Below are 27,160 nucleotides of genomic sequence, written 5' to 3'. Positions count from 1 at the left end.
TCTCCAGTCTTTTTTTTTTTTTTTTTTTTTGAGGCAGGGTCTCACAGTATAGCCCTGGCTGTTCTAGAACTTGCTCTGTAGACCATGCTGGCCTCAACTCAGAGATCTACCTGCCTCTGCCTCCTGAGGGCTGGGATTAAAGGTATGCTCCACCACTATCTGGCTTGTTTTGTTTTGTTTTGTTTTGTTTGACACAGGGTTTCTCTGTCCTGGCTGTCTGGAACTCACACTGTAGCTTGGATTAAAGATGTGCACCACCACACCTGGCACACCTCACCCATCGTGAAATGTCACTTCCTAGGTTTGACTCCTCTCAGGTTGCTTCTGTTTCACGATGTGTCTATACTGTGTTTCATCCCTTTTCACGAGTAAATAACTCTCCACTATGTGGCTAATCACCATTTTATTTAGATTATCATAATCTGCTGGATGTCTTTGCTTGTTTTGGGGTTGGTTGTCATTGTTTGTAACAGTATTTCAGCTGAGATGGATACTACCCCAACACCTGTAGTTTCAGCATTTAGGAAGATTGATTGCTTCAAGTTTGAGGCCAGATGGTGTTACATCGTGAGTCCCAGGCTTGTTGAGTGAGACACAGACGGGAAGGAAAGGAAAGGAATGGAATGGAAATATCCCCACAGGGCTGCCCAGGGGCAGAGGGCATGCACAGGACTCAGGAAGCCCTAGGTTCCATACTAAGTAGCAAGAACAGAACCGAAAACAAACTAAAGTGACCTAAAACTGAGTCTCATAATTTATAAGCACAGAGGTTTGTCTGGTTCTGTTTTGTAAGACTGGGGGACAGTGTCTGCACTGCCCCTTGTGGGCAGTCCTACAGTGTCCACCCACAGCATCATGGGAGGGCCGTGTGGGCGCTGTGCCACACTCTGCCCGGGACACATCCCTCTCAGAAGCCCCACCTGTCACGGATGCTTCATTGAGAGAACACAGTCTCAGTGGGAACAATCCCTGCCCTTTGCTATGGCTTCGGGGCTCATTGGAACTTGTTCTCAGTGATGTAGGCCAGTAGGGCTGTGTATAGAGCCTTGAGACATATGCCCAGTAGTGGGGTTCTGCAGCACTCATGTGATACCTAGTGATGTCTTAGTCACTACCTGGTGTGCTTTGCTGATTGTCCTCTCTCCAAGGGCCTTGTGGGTGGTCAGTGCCTGCACTGGGCTACTGTCCTAGGAGCCTGGCATGCAGAGTGTATGTCATTGCTCCAACTTGCAGCCTGGCCACGTCCCTTCATGGGGAGGCAGTGAAGTCCCTAGGGGCAGGGACATTGGCCTTGACTGTGTCACCATCTCTGGAGCTTGTCAGGCCATGCCCTCATCTACCAAGGAAGACTGGTGTCATGTGGCCATGTTGGGGATGACATCTGTGTTCCTCACCATGTTATGTTGACACAGCTCAGGGCCACGCTGCCCACACTGTCCCTTCCATTATGTAACTTGTTTGTTCTGACTTCTCTCCCGACTACGAGAGAAGAAAGCCTGGCTTCCGTTCCCTCATCTCTTGGGAGCAACAAACACCGTTGCCTAGCGGAGCCTGTCATAACGTCTGAGCTGAATGAAGCTCAGTAGACAGTGTGGCCACCAGGCTGGCAGCAGGCAGGGAGGAGGGGCCAGAGCCTGGCCCAGGGAACAAAGAGCACTTGCTTTAAGAGACCTTCTCTCAGGCTAAGCCTGGGCTACCTCCTTGAGATATGAGGTCTTAGCCACCAGCGCTATGAAGATAAGGATGTCATGTGACCGTGAGAGACCTGCCATCCCCACTTGGCCCCTGGCCTCATTTGGAGGACAGGGATATGGGAAGTGGTAGGTAGCCAGAAGTCTTGTCATGGTACAGCCTGACTCAGTGAGCTGGGTTTGTCTAAGTATTCCCTTGATTTTCTCTGCCGAGTCCAGGACTTCCAAGGAGTTTGGTTATTCTTAACGCTGGGAAGACTCTGGAGTCACTGTGGCCCCTGCAGAGGGAGGGCAGGCAAGACATTGCCATTTGAAAAGCCAGCACCGCCGGGCGGTGGTGGCGCACGCCTTTAATCCCAGCACTTGGGAGGCAGAGGCAGGCGGATTTCTGAGTTCGAGGCCAGCCTGGTCTACAGAGTGAGTTCAGGACAGCCAGGGCTACACAGAGAAACTCTGTCTCGAAAAACCAAAAAAAAAAAAAAAGAAAAGCCAGCACCCTTGGCCTCTTGGGGTCATGCAGGCATGGGAGGGCTACAGTCCTGCCTGCTTCTTCATGGGGCTCACTGGGCGCCTGGGTGTCACTCACCACACTGTAGTAGGAGGTACTAAGAGTGAGGAGCACCTGGAAGCGCATGTCATGGTGTCCTGTGGGTACAGGTGAGTGCCTGAACCCTGGTTGGCCTCTGTGGTTAACAGGGGTTCCTAGAGCCAGGGTGCGGACCTGTGCTGCAGCCACGCGAGACACATGCAGGTGAATGGCTTACAGCTGGACTGTGGCAGCCTGGTAGCTTTGAGCTCTAGAGACAGGCTCATTGTCTTTGGTATGGTTGCTGAGAAGAAAGGTTTTGGGTGTTTTGTTTTGTTTTTTTGAAAAGAGAGTCTCACTATGTAGCCTTGACTATCCAGGATCTTGGCTAAGTAGATGAGGCTAGCCTTGAACTCAGAGATTCACCTGCCTGTGCCTCCTCTGTGCTGGGATTAAAGCCATGTACCATGTGCCTGATGCATGGCCTGAGAAAGGTTTTGTTAGTGGGGCCGGTGTCCTTCTGGCATAGAAGTTGTGGCAGTTTCCTGTCCCTTCCTAATCCTGGCCATCCCCCGCCTCCTGCACTTGAGTCCAAGGATGAAGGTAACCATGGAATGAGATGGCTGAGGAGCCATGGGACACAGAGGAGATGGACACTCCAGTCTTAGCACTTCTGGCTTCTCAGTTGAGTCAACACCATCCTTGTGATGGTGTCTGGCCTCGCATGTGCCTGTAGACTAGGTGTGGGCAGAGGAGATTGAGGGAGGCAGTCAGAGCAGGGTCCACTCATCCTGCTGTTTGAAGACCTCTGGGCCTGGGACAGAGTAGGCTTGTGGCCAAGGCTGTGTGGTACTTGTGTACTGATGTGCTGAGCAGGGTGGGGGCCTCTGCCAGCTGAGAGCTGGGAGACGGAGATGTGTTATCAGTGTGGAAGGGGGAGACTCTGGCCTGGAGTAGCTGAACTGTGCTGTCTGCAAGTGTCTCATGGACAGAGGGGGCATGGGGCCTGGATCACAATCTTGTGGTCTTCCAGAAAGGCCTCTGGGGCCCTCTTTGCTCAGTGAACCTGGGGGGAGACCCGTCTTCCATCCCTAAGACCATCACTCCATTCAAAAGAAGTGTGTGTAGCCATGCAAGGCAGAGTGCCAGCCAGCAAGGGTTTACTCAACTAGCTACCCCGCCCAAGCCCTTAGCCTGATGGCTCCAACTTGGACCATAAAGACCTTCCTAAGATTACACAGCTGCCTGACACCTGCCAGGCCTCCCAGCATCTCATATCCTGCCCTTAGGTGATGACAGGCCTACGCGTCCCCAACTGCCCAGTCACATCTTATGTCCTCTAAGGCTTGTGAACCTGAGGGCAGGACCTTGGCAACCAGCGTGGGTGCTGGGTCTGGCATATGCACCACCCTCCACACCAGTGGCTCAAAGGCCACCATCCTTTATTTGAGGACAGAGTCTAGGGGGTTGGTAGAAAGAGGAGCCCCGCAAACCTTCCCTTAGCTGGAAGTGAAGGCAGCTGAGCTGTTCAGCTGTCTGCAGTGGAGGTGGGAGCCCCGGGGTCCCCAGGCGACAGACCCCCCCCCCCCCCCCGCTCTGGTAGCCACTGTGCAGCTGTTCTGACTGGCTCTCTTAACACTTGTTAACCCCGATCTGGCCCTTCCTGCGCCGCCCGCCCTTCCCAGCAGCGCTCCTGCATCCTGTGCTGCTCCTCACAGGGACCCAGTGGACACTCGCTCCATCCACTGCGAGCATCCACTGTGCCCAGGAGCAGTAGGAGTCTCCGCATCTCCTGTCTCAGGGATTGAGCTCTCAGCCTGCAGAACACGACCTTCCAGCTTTTAAAGAGCCTAGGGCGGACACCCAAGTATCAAGGCTGAAGATGTTTTTTGACACCACAGCCATGAAATTCCACAGGGGTCAAAGCCAGGAACCGGGCGGGGCGTCTGGGCTGTATATCCGGAGCCTGCTCTCTACGGGACGGGAGAATTCAAGCCCAGCTTGAAAGCAGAGAGTGAGAGTGGAGACATGGGATCTCCTGGAATCTTCCGCTACCCGGATGGTTGGAGCTGGACTGGGTGGAGTAGCTGCCAGGTGACAGGCGCCTAGAGAGCCACTGAGGTTCCCAAGCAGCTCCTCCTCCCCCTCAGCTGCTGCTGTGTGCTGCACTGGGGAAAGCTGCTGCTCACACCCTGCCTCCGCCTATATCTCTCTGTAGGTGCCAGCAGTCTGTGTGGCAGGACACACGCGCGCGCGCACACACACACACACACACACACACACACACACGCACGTGTGTGTGTGAGCGTGTGTCCCTGCTCACAGGAATCATTGCTTAGATTCCCCCACTTCTTTCCCATCATCCTTTGTCACTTTGGGCGGGTGTGGGTCAGTGCTGGCAGCTTGCTGACCTTTCTGGAGCTTCTCAGTGGCCAGACTGGAGCCAGATGTCCTGGCTACTACCCACTCATCAGCAGCCTGGCCTCCTCACCCTGGCCACCTAGGAAGCTCAGCAGGCACACACGGGCAGCTGCCTACTGTGGGGGTGGGTTGGGGAGGCTTCAAGCACACTGTGACAGGATTGGGGGAGATGGAAGCTTCTGATGTGAGAAGGCTTCCTGGACTGAAAGAACTGGAAAGCTAGCTACTGCCCTCAGCCAACAGCTCACGGGAAGCTGGAGAGATGGTTCAGAGGGCAGGACACCTTCTGTATAAGCCTGAAGACTTGAGTTTAGTCCCAGGCACCCATGTAGACCCCAGGCATGGTGCTGTGTGCTGCCTTCAACTCAGCACTGCAGGCCATAGATAAGAAGACACTGCTGTTGACTCCAGGTTCAGTGAGAGATGCTGTCTCAAAGGAGGGTGCTGGAGACTAATGGAGCAGAGCCCCTGATGTCTGTGTTCTGGGCCAGGTTTGACTACATACCTGGGCTCTGTGTCAAGACAACCAGCCTGATCAGCGAGAAGGTTCAGTGGCTAGCGGTCCTTGCCATTATGCCCTGCCTGGTCCAGATGGTGAACACATGCATGCCATGGCACGTGTATATGCACAGACACATAGGCATGAATGGAGAAATCTCAGAGGATCTGCTCCCTTTCCCTAGCCGCTGCCCACTTCCTGGCTTAGGTTTGCATACCTCCAGCCACAGGGGGAAGAGTTCCATCTGGAGCTAAGAAGTCTTAGGGGATGCAAGGCAGAGGTGGCACACACCTTTAATTCCAGCACTCAGGAGGCAGAGGCAGGTGGATCTCTGTGAGCCTGATCCATAGACCAAGTTCCAGGACAACAAGGGCTACACAGAGAAACCTTGTCATGGAAAAAAAAAAGTTCTAGAGAAGGTTCAGGTGGGCCTCCCCCCATCCTCTCACCAACCACCATGCCAGGGCTCCGGGAGGCTCTAATTGGCAAGGAGTTGGTCTACCTGATCCCCAATGCATGGCCAGAGAGGAGAAGAGCTTGGGTTCCCACCGCAGGAAAATATGTGTAAGAGTGGGAAAGGGTTGTTTAGACATCTGTAAAATGAAGAGCTTTGTTACAGGGTTGTGGCCAGGGGTCCTGGGCTGGGGTGCCAGGCTGCTTCTGTCCTGAAGCTTTGGGATTCTGCAGATTGGGATGGCCTGGGTGTCCTAGCATGTACTATGTATCCCATCTGTGCTAAGAACAGGTAGCTCTTGGGTGTGATTTATACTGTGTGAGGCATAGTGAGGGCTAGGGCTCATCAGTGGGAGAGAGCTCCGAGATCTGGGCCTCACAGGGCTGTGAAGGGGACTGTAACAGACTGGTTGCACGTGGAGGTGGGGTAGTGGAGTTCACTGGGGGCCTCTGGGAGTGCAGAAAAATGGGGTCAGAGCAGAAGGAGCTGGCCACTTGTCTGGATGTGAGGGTACAGAGGCCATGCTTAGAAACAGAGACATTCATGTTCCCGTCCTCTCATCCGTCTCTCCAACACCCCTCACACTCACACTCATCTGTTTATCTTGCCACCGACTGTCCAGGTCACTAATGTAGCAAAGCTCCTTCACCGTATGGATGGACATCAGGATGTGGCAGGAGAAGGAGCCCTTCTGGCTGGCCTCCCAGAGCTCCTATTTCAGCCATGGGGAGGCAGGCTAGGAGCAGAAGGATGGAGTTCTGAACAGAGCATGGACCAGCGAAAGCAGCCAGGCAGGGACCTGGCAGCCAGGGCCCACAGTCTCCCAGGGTGGCTGTCAGGCCCTTCCCTCATCTGCAGGGGACCTCCATTCCTCGTGAAGGCAGTGGGTGTCTAGTGGGGTCCTCTAGGATAAAGTTTGGATGCTTTGCCCCCTCCGGCTCCTGAGCTCCATACCCCAACTCAGCTGGGTTTTAGGGAGTGGACCCAGCCCTGGAGTTTGGATCCTCCCAGCTGCATCTCAGTGATGCCCTGAACCTTTTTGTCTGGGGCTGAGGGGAGTAAGTGCTTGAATTGGTAAGGAATTCTCTTCCTTCCTGTGTGGTCTTCAGAAAGTGTAAGCCTCTCTGTGTCTTAGTGTTTCCTCTGTGTTCCTGGGCCACTAGTGAGCCAGTCAGGTCTGCGCATCCCATTCACAGCCTCCAGGGTATGTCCCTATGGTGACACCTAGTGCTGTGCTCCAGCTGTGAGTCCAGATGGCACAGACTGTGGACAGACAACTTGACACTGCTAAGGAAGCTGGCACATTAATACCCCATATCCTTCAGGGGGTCCGTAGAGCATGGCCTACTCTTTGCTGTTCCTAACAAGTGGGGGCAGTTGGGCTTGGCATTGGCCGGGAGGCTTTATGCTCATAGTGGATGGCCAGATCCTCAGATGGGTTCCGGTTGGAGCTGGCCGGTTCCTGACCTGCCAGAAATGGGGATGCAGAGCAGCCTGCTTCCTAGCTCTCTAGCACTCCATTCTTGGAACCCATCTTGCAAACTAGTCCTTTCCAACTGTCCCCTACTTTCCCCATTTTCCAGGGAGACAATGGGCAGGGCTGCTGGGCTCACCTTTGATCTGCACTTGGGAACAACATCCCTCACCTCCCAGGAGTCCTTGGGGGATCTGGTGCTGGTTCTTTGAAGGAAGTGCCTCCTGGTCCAGTGTGACACAGCAGCCTCTTTCTCCCCCAACTCCACTGTCCCACTGCCCCTCAGCATGTCTTCAGTTGTAGCCCAGAAACAGTGCCTCAGTGGAGAAGATGCTTGCTGAGCATGGCAGCAGGGAGAGTCCAGCCTAGTCTTTTAAGTGGCTAAGATTGGACCCCCGAGGCCTGGCTCATCCTAGGCTAGCACTCTGCCTCAGACCTGTGGCCCACCTCCAGCAATGTGTGTCTCATGGCTTCTCCCTTGCTGTCAGTGCTTTGGGGGCCTCTGGGCTTCTGCTTGCCCCTCCCAAATTTTGGCTTTCTTTTGCCACAGGCCAGCCTGGAGCAAGCTTATAGCAGGTACCTTGTTGTTCCCCCTGACACCAGAGATGAACCCCAAAAGAGAGGGCTGCCACTGTAGAACAGGCTCTGGGCCAGGAGCCACGGAGCATCCCAGGGGAGGGTTTGCTGACGTGAGTGAGCATGGGGGCTGCTGGCGTGCACATCTCTGGCTGGTGTAAAGTGCCAGAGCACAGTGAGTTGATCCTGTAGCTGGAGTGCTGTGCCCAGAACTGGGAAACATTGGGTAACCATGGCAACAAGACAGGGGTGGGTGTGCTGGACCCCAGAGCTCTACACCCTCAGCCTTGGTAGTTGGGGCCAGAGACACTGGGATGTTGCTGGAAACAGAATGCTGTATGGACAGGAAGATGACATTCTTAAAGCTAGGAGAGGGCCCTGGGCCTCAGTTTCCCCATTTTAAAAGAAAGACATTTGCTAGCTCCTGGGGGAGCTGCAGGGTCCTGAGGAAAGATCTGAGGATCGTCAGGGAGGTGGTCCTAGCATGGCTGAGGGCCCTGAGATGAGGTCCTGGGCCACCATGCTCCAGCCTGAGTTCCCCTCATTCAAGGTCTTTGACACCCACATCTATTGATACTCTCCTGTCCTGCCACCCAGGTCTTTGTATGATCCCTGCCCATCCAGGTTCTCTGGGAATGGTCTTGGAGATGTTCCAAGGTCCTGTTGCTGATCTGAGGTGACCAGCCTGGTACTGTACTGTTCCCTGAAGCTTTGTCCCCCACCTGCATGTTTGAGGGACCAAGGGTGGGGCAGCAGTGCAGCCAGGGTGTGAGCCAGCCAGCTGTGCCGTGCTTCAGCGAACCACATGGACAATAAAAGTGAAATTGGCTTTGAAAGTAGAAGTGGCTGGGCTGGGGGAGCAGGGACCGGCGTCAGAACAGGGTGTGCGAGGCGGAGAGCTGCGCTCTGCGTGGGGGTGGGAACGGATTTTACTAAACCCCAAAGAAATGTTTCCATGAAATTCCTTCTTGTTCTTGCCTGTTTTTTCGACGTTCTGAGAGAATGGTTCTGGGGCTTGGAAAGCCAAAGCTGGCCTTGAGGACAAGGCCAGTGGGTGGGTGGGGCCAGAGCCATGTCCCCTGCCAGCTGCTAGCTCCCAGTGCTCCGTGAGGCTCTAGTCACCAGGGTGGCCTGCCACAGCTGGTGTGGCCGGGCTTGTGGGCCCTTTCTCTAGTTGCCTGATTTGGCACGGTGTCCCTAGAACAGGATTGGAGGCAAGAGCCCTTGTGGGTGGGGGCTGGGAACTCAAGTAGCAGTCCTCACACCTGGGGACAAACAGGTGGTCCCATCAGGGCCATGCCCCCACCCAGGGCTTTACACACTGCGACGGCCTGGTATATGCCTGTGTCCAGCAGAGACCTGGACCCTGCCTGGGTAACTTGGGGAGTACAGGGGGAATCATGGAGGGAGAATGGAAGGATGGCTGGGCCTGGGTCTGGCCTGAGATGGAATGTGAGGCTACTCCAAGGCCAAATCCAGGCTGAGGGTCCAGCCAGGGTGGGTGGTGAGTGGCCTCTGGAGACTGTCCGGTTCCGGGGTTGCTGACGCACTGGCTCCGATGACTCACGGCCGGCCATCGTGACTCGAGTGGCTGTCTGGAGACTCAGACTGGCTCAGGGGCCACCGTGTGGCCGCCCACTGTCTAGAACTGTTCTGAGTAATGGGTCCTCCCTCCACCCAGTTCTGGTCCTGGTGTTGGCAGAAGTGGCCTTAGTCATAGCCCAGGCAGGCCATTCCTGTCTTGTCCATCGATGCTCCGGCTAAGCTGCACGTCTCTGAGCTATGGTGGCTCAGAATTCCCCAGGGTGGCTCAACCTAGGTGTGTAGGTTTATGGCAGAGGCTCCTCCTCAGCCAGGAGGGACAGACTAGCCATGGCAGAGACTTGCTAATGCCTAGGGGACAAGAGCTCAGCTCAGGCCACCCACCAGCTTCGGAGATCAGAGACCAGAGGTGCCCCTGGCCATGTGCTGCCTCTGCCCTCCAGGCCCAGACTACATATTTCCTTTGTGGGTCCTAAACTCTGATCACCTCTTTGGGTAAATTAATTATATCTGTTTACTTATCCTGTCCCTGTGTGTGCATGTGCATACATGTGGTATAGTGTCTTGTAGAAGTCATAGGACAACCTGTGTCTCTGTCCTTCCATGTGGGCCCTAGGGACTTTCAGCTTTGTGAACTGGTGGCAAGTGCTTTTGCTCATGGAGCCATATCAACTCTGGGTGGCTTGCTCTTGTCCTTGTGCAGGGACCTTCCTGAGTGGAAAACCATGCCACATGCTGAGGACAGCAGCCACAGCCCTCCTCCCATCCTCCAGCGCTTACATTCTTTCTATCCCCTTCTACCCACAGTGTCCCCTACAGCTAGAGAGTGGGGTATCATCATCCTTTGCAGGGATGGACACTTAGTCACTTATTCTGAGCACTTTGACCAAGTCTGAGTTAGCTGCTGTCCAGTTTTTGTGGCCGTGGCTGAGCAATGCTGATCCCAGAGCTTACAGTGGAAGCATCTTGAAGTCAGTTTGACAGCATGTATGTATAATAGGACAAAGGTAATTGCAGCCTTCCACCCCACAGGGCCAAGGGCTTCAGGCTAGGTGTGGAGTGCCAGCATGGGTCCCCTCCCAGGAGCCAGCACCGGGTCAATCAGAGCAGTGGCTCACCCCCGTGACCTCACACAGCTACTGCTCTGCTGACCCACATCTTGCTGGCAGGACCCAGCCCTGGGGAAGACGGCTGGCAATGTCTCTGTTCCACGTGGCACTTTGGGCCCTGTCTGTGGAGCATAACAGTGGCCTTGGGCCCTTGGCCTTGATGTAACAATATCTCCCAGTGTCTCTGAGTCCTAAGTCTATTGTGGGTTTAAGAAGCATGGACCTCGGACTGCCACAGCAGCCTAGCCAGAATGCCATTGTGCTCAGAAGACAGAGGTAGGTGCTGACCTCTCCTGGGCCAGGCAAGATCTCAGACAAGCCAGGGCCTTTGGTCTACCTGTATTCCTCTCCCTGACCCTGCAGTGCTGGCCAGTCCCCAAGACTGCTTTCCTGCCACCCTAAGGACCATGACTTCCTACCCAGGGTAGCCTGTACCTCACAAGCTGACCCTTATGCTTGGTCTGAGTACCCATCACTTCATCAACCAGTGCCCAGCCCTGCAATGCCAGATTCCCTGCCTGAGAGTCTCTAGAAGGACATCCAAATTGGGCAGCTGGCCAGGAATGGTGGGAGTCAGGGTTCTGTGCAGATGGAGCAGCTCTAGCCTCTGATAGCTCCATGTTTGGGGACTGGAGGGTAGGCATCCCATAGCCTTCCCTCCCTTCTCTTCTCGAGAAACCCAGTGCCCTACATTGTTGGCCTAAGAATGGAAGGGCAGGTCCCAAAAGGGCTGATGGTCCCGAGAGATGGAGATGGGTTGAGAGACAGAGACAGGTGAGCGAGTGCCCAGCAGAAAGGGGTGTCCTGGTTCTGTAGGGTTGGGTTGGGGAGGCTGGATAGAGGCACTCAGCAGCACTGCCCCCTCCTGTGTTCTGACAGCGGGCTGTTCTGTGCAGAGCCTCGGGAACAGGTGTCTGACGGGAACAAGGGGCTAGTGGGACTGGACAGGGAGTCCTGAGAGACAGGCCACAAGGGGAGGATGCGTATGACTTGGCTTTTCTTGTTTTGTTTTACACAGTCCCACTGTGTAGCCTGACTGCTCTGGACTCCTCTGTGTACAACAGGCTAGCCTCTAACTCACAGAAATCCACCTGCCTCTCTGCCTTCCGAGTGCTGAGCTTAAAGGCATGCACCACCACACTCTTTGTGTTTTATGAAATGAGTTCTCACACAGCCTAGGCTCTCATAAACTCATTGTTAGTAAGGATTGCCTGAACTCCTGTGTCCATTTCCAGAGTGTTGGGATGAAAGGTGTGCAACCCCTCCCTGGGGGATTCTAGGCAGGGCCTCCACCATTGATCCACACCCCCAGCCCCTCACGGGGGATTCTAGGCATTGCCTCTACCCCGAGCCACGCCTCTAGCTCCTCACTGGGGGAGTCTAGGCTAGGGCTTCACCCCTGAGCCACGCCCCCAGACCCCCATTCAGGGATTCTAGGCAGGGCCTCCACCCTTGAGCCACACCCCCAGCTCCTCACTGGGGGTTTCCAGGTAGAGCTCTTATCATGGACAGATTGCAATGTTTCCTGGGTGGCATAGGCTTGGCCTCTGCCTGGTTTTAGGGCGTCTCTGTAAGAAGACCCTTGTGTGTTTAGTGGTCTCTTCTCTTTCCACTTGCCGGCCTGCTACCCTGCATCCTCCCCTGTGTGGGGGCGTCTAGCCTGGCTGTTTCTACCACTCAGTATTCCAGTTCCAAGTGTCATCAATTCATCAATGTCATTGTGTGAGGGTGTGTTTGTCCACCTGGAGGCCTCTGAGCCATGTCTCTCCTCTGCTGTCCTTGCAGCTTGGCTGACAGGAATGGGGCCCTCAAGTGCACCTTCTCTGCAGCTGGCCACAGCGCTGGTCTTCTGCAGGGCCTGGCTGCCCTCCGTGCGCAGGGCCAGCTGCTCGATGTGGTCCTTACTGTCAACAGTGAAGCCTTCCATGCGCACAAGGTGGTCTTGGCGGCCTGCAGTGACTATTTTAGGTAAGCCTAGCCCTGGGTGCTTGAGTTGACACCTCTGCCATGTTCACTGGGGACCTATGTGGTAGCCACCTCCTTGTTTTAATGACAAGGTTTTACTGCATAGCTTGGATTAGCCACAAATCAAAATGCCCCTGCTCCATCCTCTGGTGCAGCACACCTGACCTCTGCTGCTCTAAGTTTCTTTTGCTTTTCAGTGTTGTTGCACACTAAGTAAACACTGCCACCAAGAGGGTGCTTCTCTCTTCACTTTTATTTACTTTATTTGTGTGTGTGTGTGCATGTGAGAGTAAGAGGGGGGTGAAGGCACGTGTGTGTCATGGCGCACATGGAGTCAGAGGACTTCTTATAGGCATTGAGTTCTCACCTCCACTGTGAGGGTCCTGGGAACTGAACTCACGTAGTCAGGCTTGGCAGTAGGTGCCCCCACCCACTGAGTCATCTTGGAGTTCTTTCTTGCCTCCCCTCACTCATTTTTCTCTCTTGAGACTGATCTCACATAGCCCAGGCTGGCTTCATACTCACAGTATAGCCCAAGATGGCGTGAACTCCTGACCCTCTGCTCGCACCTCCCCAGTGCTAGGCAGACAGGTCTGCAGCAGTACACCTGGGGCTCCATGCATGCAGGCTCAGGCAGGCTCAGGCAGGCTCAGGCAGGGTCCACCAACCCAGCCTCAGCCTCCCCTTTCCTAAGCAAGCCTTCATTCGGCATCTGCTGTGTGCCAGGCATTGACGCCATGTGTGCCCAGCAAGGAGAAAGTAATAGCCCCTTGCTGCTGTGGTGTCCCCGCCAAGTCACTAAAGCAGACAGCTGAGAGACTGGAGGCACAAGGGGGCCATGGCGCTCAGGCCTGCAGTGTCTGCGCGTGCGGCTCTCAGCTCCCCTGTGGCTCCCCTGTATCATGCCTGAGGCACTCACAGACACATGGTTCTGACTTCTTTTCCCTGTCCTGGGACTGAGCCAGAACTAAGGGCCCAGTGGAGCTGTCTCATCAGGGGATGCCCCTGCCAGCGAGGGTGGGAGCTGGCTGGAGTGGTTCTCCTTGGAGACCTGTGCTGAGCCTTCCTCCTCAGCTCTGACCTTTCTTCTTAGAGGGAAACTCTTCCAGGCCCACTGTTACCTAGGTGTACATATCAGGCCATATTCCCCTCTAGGCCCAGCGGCCCTCCCTGGGGCCCAGCAAGGCTGTTATGGGGAGCTCCTGTAGCCAACTGGGGCATTGGTGCTATTTTTATTCTGGATTTGGGGGCGGGTGGGCAGCCCAGCCAGCAATGCCTTTTAAAGGCACCCCCGCTCTGGCAATGTAGCCCAGGAGGCCTTAAAAGGCAAAACTCCATCCTGTCGTCTAGTCTGGCCTCTTTTCTCACTGAAGTGCCCAAGGGCTGGTGGGGATTCTGGGGGACAGGCAGGGGCTGGGGCTAGGAGCTGTTCCTCGTGGTCCTAGGGAGGCCCAGGATGCTGTCCCACAGAATGATGGCATTAGGCAACAGCATCTCCATGACACCCATGGCCTCACTCCTGCTGGGACCTGAGCCTAGGTTGTATCAAGCAGACCACTATAGGGTGGGTGTCACCATTGATGATGGGTGGGGTATCCCTCCCTCTCTGGCAGGAAGGCCTGCTCACAGTTGTCAGGGCTGCTGTAAAATACTACAGAATGTCACCAAGGGACCCTACAGACCCTATGAGCACAACTCAATTCTCCCCTTCCTGCTGGAAACTGAGACTTGACCCCAAGCCTTTCCAGAGCCCTCATGCATGAGTCTGCATCCCTGCCGCCCCCCGCCCCACCAGCTGTCACATGGCTTCAGAGGCCCTTAACAAAGGTCTCACACAAGGTGAGGACTCAGCTGATGCTGGGTAATGCCTGGGCATGAGTACCTTCTCTGTAGCTTCTCCCTCTAGATAGCAGTAATGGACACAGCCCCTTGTGGGCAGTGACCTCTAGGACCTTTCCAACAGCTTAGGGGGAACAGGGCAGACCCTTTGATCCTTATTTCACAGGTTCCAGGTTGGGGAAGTTGGTCATGACTGCAGGCAGGCAGTGAAGAGATCCTAGGTTCTCTGGGTAGTGGAGAGCACAGGCTGGTCCTGACTTGGAGCTCAAGGTGATTGCACATCTCCAACTGATACCTCCTCAAGAAACCTACCAGTTAGCCTTCAGGGCTGGGGGCCCATGCAGAGGTGCCAGCTGTAATAGCTGGCTCCTCTGCAGCTGCACAGGGTCAGAAAGGCTGGGGTGAGGGCAGAGGAAGCTTTGGCTTTCTGCTGGCCCTGCTCATGGGTGTGTTCCCACTTCTAGGGCCATGTTCACTGGTGGCATGCGTGAGGCCAGCCAGGCCGTCATCCAGCTGCAGGGTGTGTCTGCACGTGGCCTGCGTCACATCATCGATTTCGCCTACAGTGCTGAGGTGACACTGGATCTAGACTGTGTGCAGGACGTGCTAGGTGCCGCCGTGTTTCTGCAGATGCTCCCGGTAGTGGAACTGTGCGAGGACTTTCTGAAAGCCGCCATGAGCGTAGAGACGTGCCTGCACATTGGCCAGATGGCTACCACCTTCAGCCTGACGTCACTGAGGGAGTCAGTAGATGCCTTCACATTCCGCCACTTCCTGCAGATCGCAGCAGAGGAGGACTTTCTGCGCTTGCCACTCGAGCGCCTTGTCTTCTTTCTGCAGAGCAACCGGCTGCAGAGCTGCGCCGAGATTGACCTGTTCCGCGCTGCTGTGCGCTGGCTGCAGCATGATCCGGCCCGCCGTGCCCGCGCCAGCCTCGTGCTGCGCCACGTGCGCTTCCCGCTCATGCAGCCCGCCGAGCTGGTGGACAGCGTGCAGACACTCGACGTCATGCTGGACGATGCCCTGTGTCGCCAGTACCTACTGGAGGCCTTCAGCTACCACGTGCTGCCCTGCCGCCAGCATGACATGCAGTCGCCACGCACGGCTGTGCGCTCTGACGTAGCGTCCCTCGTGGCTTTCGGAGGCACACCCTATACCGACAGCGACCGAGTTGTCAGCAGCAAGGTGTTCCAGTTGCCTGAGCCCGGGGCCCGCCACTTCCGCGAGCTCACAGAGATGGAGCTGGGCTGCAGCCACGCGGGCGTGGCTGTGCTGGATAACTTCGTGTACGTGGCAGGCGGCCAGCACCTGCAGCACCGCAGTGGCGAGGGTGCTGTGGATGCTTGCTACCGCTATGATCCGCAGCGCAATCGCTGGCTGCGGCTCCGGGCGCTGCGTGAGAGCCGCGTGCAGTTCCAGCTCACTGCACTGGGCGGGCTGCTGTATGCCACGGGTGGCCGCAATCGCGCAGGCAGCCTGGCGTCTGTGGAACGCTACTGCCCACGCCGTGACAGCTGGGACTTTGCCTGCCCACTCAAGCGCCGCACCTGGGGCCATGCGGGTGCCGCGGCTGCTGGTCGCCTCTACATCTCAGGTGGCTATGGAGTCTCAGCCGAGGACAAGAAGGCATTGCAGTGCTATGATCCGGCAGCCGACCGCTGGGAGCCCAGGGCGCCCATGCGTGAGCCCCGCGTGCTACACGCTATGTTGGGCGCTGCCGGCCGCATCTATGCCCTAGGTGGCCGCATGGACCACGTGGACCGCTGCTTCGATGTGCTGGCCGTGGAGTACTACGTGCCAGACACTGACCAGTGGACCAGTGTGACCCCTATGCGCGCTGGTCAGTCGGAAGCTGGCTGCTGCCTGCTGGAGAGGAAGATCTACATCGTGGGTGGCTACAACTGGAGGCTGAACAACGTCACAGGCATTGTGCAGGTGTACAACACTGAGACGGATGAGTGGGAGAGAGACCTGCACTTCCCCGAGTCCTTTGCAGGCATTGCCTGTGCTGCCGTGCTGCTGCCCCGCTCAGGTCACGGGAGGTAGCTTGGTATCCCCACCTGACCTGTTCCCCACAAGTGTCAGACCTGGCCCAGGGGTTCCCCACCTCCCAGCCCCAAGTCGGCAGAGAGATCTGGCCCCAGTGTTTTAGGCACCATGGCAGCCATTGCCCAGTGAACATCTCTGCACTGTTCTGTGTGGTTAGGCCTCAGTTCCCCTCAACCCTAGCCAGACAGATACCAGCTTGTGGGCGTAAAACACCAAGTCCCTGTCTCCTGACTAAAATCTTCTGTCTAAAATCCTAGCCTGGATTTCTGCCATGGGTTCCACAAGGCAGAAAGAGACTCCTTAGAATTGCCCTCTGAACTCCACGTGGGCACCATGGGACACTCATGCAGGCACACAATCAAGTGAGTAAGATTGTAAACCAGCTTTCAAGATGTCGGAGCCAGAGCAAGTCCCAGAGGCACCCTGACAGGTGACAGATGCAGCCATGTCTTCACTGCCAAGCTCCCTGGCCCACCTTGACCTGTGGGCTTCTGGAGCATCCCCAAAGACTCCTTATCCAATTACCCAGCATTCTTCGCCTGTGTCACCCACTTTTATGAGAAGACCGAGCCAAGTGAGGCATGACATGGCCTGTCCCCACATTCTGGAGGCTAATGAGGGAGAATCATTGCAAGTTCTAGGCCAGCCAGGGCCACAAAGCCTTGAAACAACAAGGAAACTCAGAAACCAGTAGCAGAGAAGACACAAAAGCCATCTCAGGTGAGGTGGCCTGTGTCAGATGGCCTGAGAGGAGAACCAGCTGGGCAGTCATCTCCCATGGTGGCTACAGAAAGCGGTACTCCCAGGTCTGGCCCACCCCGGGGTGGAGTGGTGGGAGCTGCTGTGATCGCAAGCCCCAAGATGGCAGCTCTGCTTTGTTCTGCTGTTTAAACCCTGAACTCTCATCTTTGTTTTGTTTCATTTTTTTCTTGTTTAAGGAAGCCAGTTCCACTGTCTTCCAAATGAGTGTGTTCTCCGGTGATCTGAAATGTCCCTTGCTGCTCACAGACATGGATGTCACTGTTGTACGGCTGCTCAGCACATGAGTAATTAACCTCAGTCCTTTGCTGCGGCCTCTGCTGGTCAGTCCTATCTGTGATTTAATAAAGGCGGTATGGAGGAAGGATGGAGCAGACCTGTGCTCTGTGCCTGCAGCCTATCTGACCTCAGGCTTTGGAGGCCCTTCTCCATCCCTTTTTTTCCAGCCTCCCTGCTGAACGTCAGCTGGGCTGAGGGGCCAGGCTTGTTGGGCAGCCTGGAAGAGGGTGTGCACGAGAGGCTAATGAGGGGGCTCTCCATGTAGCTACAGCCCCAGAAGCTTCAATCTCTGCTCAGTTGTACACTCTAACCACAGATAAGCCTCTGAGGCCATGATTGGTCAGTCAGCAGACCTGCCTCCATTCTCTCAGATGCTTCTTCCCCTGGGAGGCAGGGAAACCTTCAGGATCCTTGCCCCAGCCCAACTCAGCACAAGGTCACAGTTGGGGACAAGTGACTGATACTCAGAACAGTTCTCTAAGAAGTCTGGCCCTCTCACCCTCCACTGCATCCCTCTCACCCTCCACTGCATCCCAAGGTCCCTTCCCTGCTACTTCAGCCGTCTTCCCCAGTAAGGCTCAAGTGGTGGCTACTAGAATAAAAGCTGGTCTCTAGAAGGGTGGACCCAGGCTGCCAGGGGCGTCCAAACAGAACCCACCAAGACATTCTAGCTGCCTTCTGCAGAGGGGCAGGGTGACGTGACTGCCAGCCACAAGTCCCCCAGATCACATAGCACCTCACAACATCTTGTCCCCAATGAGCTGGCCAGGGAGCCTGCAGTGGGGCGGGGGTGGGGGACGTTACTGTATCTAACCAGGGTGATTGTGCAGAGCCATCTGAGCCAGTTTATGGAATGTTCTTGGGGCCCCTGCCCCTTCCTTGGCGCCCACCCCACCCCCCTGAAGAAAGGAAAATTATTTTTTGTATTGTAAACTTTAAACATGAAAAAGCTGTTTTTAATTAGCAGAAGCTGACTTGCACGTTCAGTCAGTGAACGTCTGTGTCCTTCAGAGACAGGAAAACATGCCTGTGGACTGCACATGCGCATAACACACAGGCACACACACACACACACACACACACACCTGAGTGCTAGGACATACTGGAGTTCAAGGACACAGCAACTCCTGAGCTCACACAGCCAAGACAGACATGCCAAACCCATGCACTCCATCTGTGCACTGTGTCAAACACACATGTACTTTCACATATGGTTAAGGGCAAGCTCACCAAGCTAGGGGTATATCTCAGGATGGTCCAGCTCCTGCCTAGAATCCTTCAGTGGGTGGCTGGGGTTGTGGCTCGGGTGGAGCCCCGCCTAGAATCCCTCAGGGGCTCAGGCTATGGCTCAGGGGTAGAGCCTTTATCTAGAATGCCCCAGTGAGGGGCTGGGGGTATGGCTCAGGGGTGGAGCACCTGCCTAGAATTCCTCAGTGAGGGGCAGAGAGTGTGACTAGGCTCCACGAGTGAGAGGCTGGGGATGTGGCTCAGGGTGGAGCACCAGCCTAGACAACCCCCAGTGAGGGGCTGGAGGTGTGGCTCAGGGGTGGAGAACCTGCTTAGAATCCTCTAGTTAGGTTCTATGGGTGTGGCTCAAGGGTAGAGCCCCTGCCTAGAATCCCCCAGTGAGAGACTGAGGGCAGGTTTTCGTGGCAAAGGAGAAATCTAGTATGTATGAGCCCCTGGTTTTTATCTCATTACACATAAAGAAGCCAGCTCCAGTGTCTGGCAGATGCCCTTTTGCCAGTTGGTAGCATCCCTGCCCCTGGCCTTTCTCTGCCTTTTATCTTACAGTCTTAGGGCGCTGAACTGCCTTGAGCCCAGGGATACTAGGCTGTTTCCGGCTTCTTCCTAGAGGCCTGGCCAAGGTCCTCAGGAACCTCCCTCCACACCTGGGCTCTGGCTGTGGGAAACTGTCCTCTCCGGGGACGGTGGTTTGCAGGCCCGAGAGACAGGCCAAGTGTGACTTCCAGGGCCTCGCGGTGAGTCAGGCCACGGAGGCCTCCAGGGAGCCGTGTGAGGTGGGAATCCGCCTGGACCTGGCCAGCTTGGAAGCCCGCCCTTGGCTCTGCTTTCCAGAAGTCAGTTCCAGCTTGAACATTCTCACGGCTGAGATCCTTTCTGTGCTCCCTGGTGCTGGCAGCACCTGGCTGCCTGTCTCTACAGCCTGGGACCTGGCCCAGAGGGATCTGACCAGAAGATGCCCGTACACAAGAGAAGTGAAAGCCAGTTATCACTCCAAAGCCAGCGTTCGTGGCACCGTCGCTTGGCGCCAAGCTACCTTCCCACCCAAGTCTGGGCCCCTGCTTACCGCCCCTCCTAGTGTTCCCAGGGGCTGACCTAGCAGCCACAGCTCCCTCCGCACCACCAGAACTCTGATATGCTGCCAGCAGCCATGTGCCCAGCCCCAGGGGTTGATTTAAGATTCGGTCCGAACCGTTCTTGGCAGTGTCTTTGGCTGGGGTTGTTTTTCAATCTGGGCACAGCTCCCAGCTCTGGCCAACAAACTCTGAGGGGTCGGAAGTTTCTTGGGACAAGAGAGAGACTTTGTTGCCCCCTCCCCTTCCTTGCTGCTTCCTCTGCTAACAGGATGCCAGGGGCTAATACAGCCATCTTGTGGCTGTGAGGAGCAAGGTCAGCAAGTCACACATGAGTCACACAGATGCCCCTGCCTCCCAGAGCTGTAAGACACAACCGTCCTCCATGGAGCTTAGACTTCGTGTTACCCGAAATCCTACTGATGACATAGTGGCCAACAGCTGGGTATTGGTGGCACAAGGCCTTTATCCCAGCACTTGGGGAGGCAGAAGCAGGAGGATCTCTGAGTTTAAGGCCAGTTTTGTCTGCAGAGCGAGTTCCAGGACAGCCAGGAGAAACCTTGCCACCCAAAACAAAATAAAGACATAGCAGCCAGATATTGTGATGGCTGAAACCAAATAATTAGAGGGCCAGTGAGATGGCTAAGTGGCAACTTGAATTTGACCCCTGGCCCCACATGAAGGAGAGACAGAACTGACATCTGCAAGTTGTCCTTTGACCTCCATATATTTTCCATGATTTGCACACACACCATGCACATTGACACCAAATGGAAATCGGCACACAGCTATGAGTCCATATCTCAGCACCCATGTAGAAAACAGTGCAGCCGTGTCTGTAACCTGTGGAGAGTAGTGGGCTAGTGAGTGACTCTGCAGAGACTGGCTGAGAGGATGGACCAGGATGTATGATGTCATCTCCCTCCGCCTGTGCACAGTACAACAGGAATGTGACAGACGGCATGTAGCTCCATGCAGAGTGCTCTCCTAGCGTGTGTGAGGCCCTGCATTTAATTGTTAAATAACACATACAGCCGGGCATTGTGGCACACACCTGTCATCCCAGTGCCCTCAACTGAGACAGGATTGCAAGTTCGAGGCTACCCTAGGTTACGTAGGGGGGATGGGTTAGGGTTAAGAAGGAGCAAGAGAATGAGGCTGACAGATGCTGAGCTGAAGGATGTCATAGTCCTGGAAGCTGAGAGCACTTCTGTCTTCACATTACAGTGAGCATGCATGGGAGAGGATGGCTCCACAGGAGTTGGTTCTCTTTTACTTTGTGGGGGTCCCAGGGACTGAACTTATGCTTGGTGGCAAGCTCCTTTCTTCCAAGAAGCCATCTTGCCTCTTCCACTATCATTGAGTAGAAAAACACACAACTGTACCCCAGTGTTCTTGGTACTCTTCTATTGCTGGGAAGAGACACCATGGCCAAGGTAACTCATAGAAGAAAGAAGAAGAAAGGCTTAGAGTTTGACAGGTGAGTCCATGAGCAGCAAGGCAGAGAGCATGGCAGCACATAGGCATGACCCTGATGCAGTAGCTGAGAGCTTACACATTGAGGCAAGAATCACCAGGCAGAGGGCACATGGAATGGTATGGACTTTTGAAAGTTCAAAGCCCACGAGTGACAACTCCAACAAGACCACACCCTCGTAATACTTCAAAATTCCACCAGCTGGGAACCAAGTATTTAAACATATGAGCCTTGGGCTGGAGAGATGGCTCAGCCGTTAAAGGCTAGGCTCACAACCAAACATACAAGCCTATGGTGGCTGTTCTCACGCAAAGCACCCCACCCAGTCTGTATCCTCTGCCCATATTTCAGCTGCTTACAGGAAGAGACACAGCACATCTGTGAATTGGTCAGTTGCTGCAGCAGCAGCATAAGAAACAGCCCATGAAGGTGTCTACCCCTTCAGTCCACAGAAACAAGTGGATCTCTGTGAGCCCATTCCAGCTCAGCCATGGCTACCAAGTGAAATCCTGTCCCAAAACAAAAGCACCCAAGAAACAGCCCTGCAGGAATTATTAATGAAGGTTTTCCCTGGGGTGCTGGCTGCAGTTGGCTGTGAGGCTTTTCACTGGTGGGACTGTGTCCTGTCTCATGCATCTCTAAGGCCAACAGCAAGCCAGGAGGTCCCCATTCTTCCTGCACAGGTGACCAAGGCTATATGGAATCATATTCCACTGCTAAGGTCTAGCTAGCAGGCCCCTATCTTGGTTAAGGTTTTACTGCTGTGAACAGACACCATGACCAAGGCAACTCTTATAAGGACAACTTTTATTTGGGGCTGGCTTACAGGTTCTGAGGTTCAGTCCATGATCATCAAGGCAGAAGCGTGGCAGCATCCAGGCAGGCATGGAGCTGGAGTTGAGAGTCCTACATCTTCATCTGAAAGCCCCTAGAAGACTGGAGTGACACACCTACTCCAACAAGTCCACACCTCCAAATAGTGCCCCTCCCTGAGCCTAGCGTTCAAACCACCACAGTCCTTCTGTTGCTGCAGCTGTCATCTACCACACACACAGCAGAAGGCTACAAGACCAAGGCCGACGTGAAGAGTGGACTTGAAGGGTAGACATTTCTCCCTGAAAAAAAAGAACTAGAGTCCCCTGGCCGAGGCTCTGAGCAAAAGGGGAGATGGGGAATAGGAGTCACTAGTTTGACCCTGAACATTGACTTGGGGACATGTATTCATGTGGGCAACCCCCACCCCACAAGGGGAACAGGATCCTGGATGCTGGATAGTCAGGAAAAGCCAGATCCAAGCATAGCTGTACACGCTCTTTAGCTGCCATGTGGGTACCAGAAATAGAACCCAGGTTCTCTGTAAAAGCAGCCAGTGCTCTTAACCACTAAGCCATTCCTCCAGCCCTACCTTCTTTAAAGGGTTTTTTTCCTCTTTATATTGTGAGTGCATGTATGTGTGTGTGCACATGTGCCACACATGTGGAGGTCAAAGGACATCTTTCAGGAGTCAGTTCTCTCTTTCCACCAATGTGGGCCCCAGGTATTGAACGCAGGGGATGGGTGCTGGGCTGCAAGCCTTTATTTGTTGGCCATCTTGTTGTTACCCAGCTCAAGCCCAGGGTGGGTGATGGGCCCTGGGGCCTCACCTGGCTCATCTGGATGATGGACTCCCAGGCCTGCCTTTCAGCAGCACTGGGAGGGAACCTGGGACTTCTCAGATGCACCTCGGCCCTAACTCTGCTGTTTTGGGCACCTACTGCCATCTGTCTCTTGCTTGATCACGACACCAGCTCTGATTTTTCTGATTTGTACGTCTGGCTCCAGCTCCAACTGGCCTGGATTGGATTCATTTCTTCAAGACATGGGCACCCTGAACAGCCAGCACGTTATAAAATGAAGAACAGCTAAGAGAAGTCTAGTCCAATCCTGATCATTTCCCCAGACAGCTGTGGCTTTTGGGGTGAGCTAAGTGCATCTCGTTCATCTTCCCCACAGCATGCTAGGTGGAGTTCTGTCCCCCATACTTAACCCAGGAAAAGCACAGGGACAGGCTGAGAGCAAGCCTGCCAGCCACCTGCCGTCATGAGACTTTAGGTTTCGTTGTAACTTCTCATAAGATCTCAATATCTCAGCATGAAAGGGGGCGTCTACCTGTTATCCTCTTTTGGATCTGCCGGGGGACTCCTATTCATCCCTCAAAATCTGCCACAAAGACTCCTTCCAGAGGTGAGTCTGCCCTCCACACTTGCCTTTCCCTGGGTCACTCTCTGGGAGGGAAGTACAGATGCTTAAGAATATCATTTGTCATGCAGTGCACACCTTAGAAACCGCTCGCCCAAGCCTCTTGGACCTAGTCGCAGGTATGATGTGCACGTGTATGTATGTGTTCATGTGTGGATGTGAATGAGTGTGTCCACGTGAGTGTGTGCACGTGATCATGTGCACATGTGCAGGTCAGAAATTGGCCATGGGTGCCTTTCTCAGTCTCCAGTTTACTTGTGTGTGTGTGTGTGTTTGTGTGTGTGTGTGTTTGTGTGAGTGTGCTTGTGTGTGTGTGTTTGTGTGTGTGTTTGTGTGTGTGTGTACACATCTGTGTAGATGTCAGAGAACCACTTGTGAGAGTTGGTTCTCTCATTCTACTGTGGCGGTCCTGGGGATTAAACTATCGTTGTCGGTCAGCAGTGCATGTGCTTTACCTGCTGAGCCATCTCTCAGTGTCTCTCACTGAACTTGGAAGTTATGCTTCAGCTAGCCTAGTTTGCCAGTGAGCCCCAGAAATCCTCCAGTCTGTACCTTCTCAAACCTGGGATTAGAGGCATGCACACCACACAGCAAGCACTGTGCTGCGTGAGCTATCTCACTGCCCACAGAGCCAGTTTTCTGTCCTGTAGTCATAGCTGTACCTGGTTCCGTAACTCTGCCTGGTGTGTGTTTTGAGCCAGCTTCTCCAACGTCCCCTCCTCCTTTCCTTCCTCCTGCCCTTTACTCCAGCAGGCTGTAGCCTGCCTCAGGGCCTTAGCGCTTGCAGTGCTCTCTGTGTGGCTTCCCAGGGCCCAGCACACAGGCTGCACACACTGTAGGCTTAAACGTTTCAAAACCTACTGTTAATAAGGGTTCTGAAATGCTTTAGTCTCCCTTCAAGCCTACCACACTCAATGGTAGTGGGAAAGAAAGGTTATTAGGGTACTGGGGAAGTGGACCTGTTTAGAAATAGTTCTTTGGGGGTGATTTCAATCTCTAATTGTCAGGATATCAGGCGTCTAGTTCAGTTGTGTCAGGATAGCAAACATGAATCAGCAGTGGTGGCACAACCCAGCAGAAACAGCCAGGCCTCAGCTGAATCAGCACAAGTCAGCAGGAGCCACCAGGACCAGTAGGGACACCAGGAGAAGTTCTCTGCTGTGCCTCTCTCAACAAAGTGAAGATCAGCAAAGAAGACTTGAGACCAGCGAAATGTTGAAAAGCCAGCTATGCAAGTCCTCTCCCCCCATTACTGTCTGTTGGGTCCTATTTATACTCCCTCCAAACACCATGTGTCCTCCCATGGGTCTTGCCTCATCAAAACACCATATGAGTCTGTCTTTGAAAAACTCTATGTGAGTCTGTATCAGTTGACATATCCAGAAACTTCTATTTCACTCTGCCAATTGGCCTGAGTCTGCAGAAGCGGCAAAAAGCCCCCAGAACACCACTAGAAGTTTTTTTGGTGCATTTCTTTCTATGAAATCACAACAAATGATGCCTAGTAAGGAATAGCAAAGTGTACCAATATCATCCAGGTCATCCACTATCAGTTGGGTTATAGTTTTCTTTCCTAATATCATGTTTCCTTTCTTATGTTTGCTGTAGCAAAACATCCTTTCTCTTGTGTCTGCTTTAGCAAGACATCCTTTCAACTGTGTGTCCCAGCAAAGCATTACTTGACATAACTGACTTTCCAAAGAAACCAGAAATTTGCACTGCACACACCCATTCACACCCACACATGAACACATCCACACCCACATCATACCTGCGACTAGGTCCAAGAGGCTTGGGCGAGCGGTTTCTAAGGTGTGCACTGCATGACAAATAATGTTCTTAAGCATCTGTACTTCCCTCCCAGAGAGTGACCCAGGGAAAGGCAAGTGTGGAGGGCAGACTCACCTCTGCTTGGAAATCGAGAAGGGACTTCTGCAAAGGGAGTCTTTGTGGCAGACTTTGAGGGGTACATAAGAGTTTCCTAGGCAGAAAGTTCCTCAGCGAAGCTGTTTTCAGACAGGTATGAGCTGAAACATTGGAGGAGAGACCTAGAAGGATCCAGGAGAGGGTCGCAGACAGAAGTCCCTTTTCATGCTGAGAGCTTGAGGCCATGTGGCTGGATGATTCAGGCTTTAATGACAGCATCCATCCAGCCTGGTTTCACAGAGCAAGGTCAACTTGCTAAGCTGTCGTTAACACACTAATGATGGTAATGACTTGTGTAAGCGAATGTGAGTCTGTGTGAGCGTATGTGTTTCAGTGTGTGTACGTGTGAGTCTGTGTGTGGGTTCCATCCATGCAAGTGTTTTGTGTCTATTTGTGAGCACGCAGAGATCAGGGCAGAACAGCTGGAATAGTCCACCATCCTCATCACCCCTAATTCTCTTGAGACAGTCTTTCATCATTTAGCCAGGACGATTGGCCCTGAAAACTTCCAGGATCCACTTGCCTCCACTCCCCAGTGCTGGGTTACAGCATGGCCAGTGTTTTCCATGCACGCAGGGGATCCAAACTCAGTCCTAATGCCTGTACTGCAAGCCTGCTTACCCACGGAGCCAGTTTCCTGCTCCTGTGTATTTTATTTAAAGGAGAGTGAGTGAGTGAGTGAGTTAGCTAAACTTATTTCTGTATGCCTTTGTGAGTACAGTGAGAACAGGAGGCCAGAAGAGGACGTTGGTGGCTGGAGAGTTGGCTCAGCGGTTAAGACCACTGGCTGCTCTTCCAGAGGTCCTGAGTTCAATACCCAGCAACCACATGGTGGCTCACAACCATCTGTAATGGGATCCAATGCCCTCTTCTAGTGTGTCTGAAGACAGCAACAGTGCACTCACATATATATATAAAATAAATAAATAATTCTTAGAAGAAGAAGGAGAAGAAGAAGGTGGCGGCGCTGGATCTTTTGGAACTGGAGCTGCAGCTGCAGATGGTTATGAGCTGCTGTGTGGAAGACAGGGATTTGAACCCAATTACCAACTGTCTCAGTCACTGTTCTATTGCTGTGAAGAGACACCATGACCAAGGCAGCTCTTATTAAGAAAGCATGTAATGGGGCTGGCTTACAGTTTCAGAGTTTAGTCCATTGTCATCATGGAGGGGGTTACGGTAGCATGCAGGTGCTGGAGAAGAAGCTGGGAAGGAAGACACTGGGCCTGGCTTGAGTGTTTGAAAGCTCAAAGCCCACCCTTAGTGACATACTTACTCTAACAAGGCTGCATCTCCTAGATTGTCTTAAATAGAGCCAGTATCTGTTAACTAAGCAGGCAAATGTATAAGCCTACAGGGGCCGTATGTATTCAGACCACCATGCTACCTGCTGAGCCATCTCTCCCGGCTCTACATGGGAACTGTCAATCCTTCTGCCTCAGTTTCCCCAGTGCTGGGACAACAAGTGTGAGAAAATAAGGGAGGGGACTCCCGGACGTGATTCTCTCCTATCTCCCTCTTCACTTCTGAGGGGCAGTGGTCAATGGATCCAGTCATGGTCAAGCCATTCGTCCACCATCCTGGGGGGCAGGACTGACCCAGTGACAGGCAAGGCTGTGGGGTGAATGGGATGAGTAGGGCATAGCCCTCCCTCCCAGCCCATGGCTGCTCCGTCCTGTTGTGTCTGTGATGGGCTCCCTTCAGACCAGAGTAAGTGGCAGAGACAGCTGGTGTTTATCAATGACATGAATGTCACTAAAGCCTTCTAAAGCCATGTGGGGAGACAGCCAGATCACAGTCAGAGGCCAATTCTAGCCAGGGTCCCCCTTTTTAAATCTGTTCCAGGCAGCTGTAGGCTTTGTTGGTGCCCTCTGACCTATCAGGACAATAGTGAGAATTAGCTGGTAGACAGAAGTGTGTCCCATCTCCCCTCTGCTGGACAGAAATGGTGGTCTCAGGCAGTGCCAGGTAGGAAAGACGGATGAGTAAATTGTGAAGGATGCAATGGCCTCCTGTAG

The 27,160-nt window shown here is 54.0% G+C and overlaps 1 protein-coding gene across 2 annotated transcripts in view; it reads left to right on the top strand.

The window, feature by feature from the left end:
* The window catches only part of Klhl26 (kelch like family member 26), a 20,984-nt gene extending 3,715 nt beyond the window's left edge, over window positions 1-17,269 (top strand). Inside the window, exons 2-3 of one of the 2 annotated variants that reach the window (XM_028786109.1) lie at window positions 12,078-12,260; window positions 14,561-17,269. In XM_028786109.1, the coding sequence (XP_028641942.1) occupies window positions 12,078-12,260; window positions 14,561-16,142 (1,765 nt within the window). In that variant the 3' untranslated portion in view covers window positions 16,143-17,269. The remainder of the gene's footprint in view (window positions 1-12,077; window positions 12,261-14,560) is intronic. The other variant, XM_028786110.1, reaches the window with a different exon arrangement.
* The last annotated feature ends 9,891 nt before the right edge of the window (window positions 17,270-27,160 follow it).

Source organism: Grammomys surdaster, unplaced genomic scaffold (assembly GCF_004785775.1).
Source record: "Grammomys surdaster isolate TR1022 unplaced genomic scaffold, NIH_TR_1.0 125429, whole genome shotgun sequence".
NCBI lineage: Eukaryota > Metazoa > Chordata > Mammalia > Rodentia > Muridae > Grammomys > Grammomys surdaster.
The sequence above is the reverse complement of the archived record's forward strand: the minus strand, read 5'-3'. Positions and strand labels throughout refer to the sequence as shown.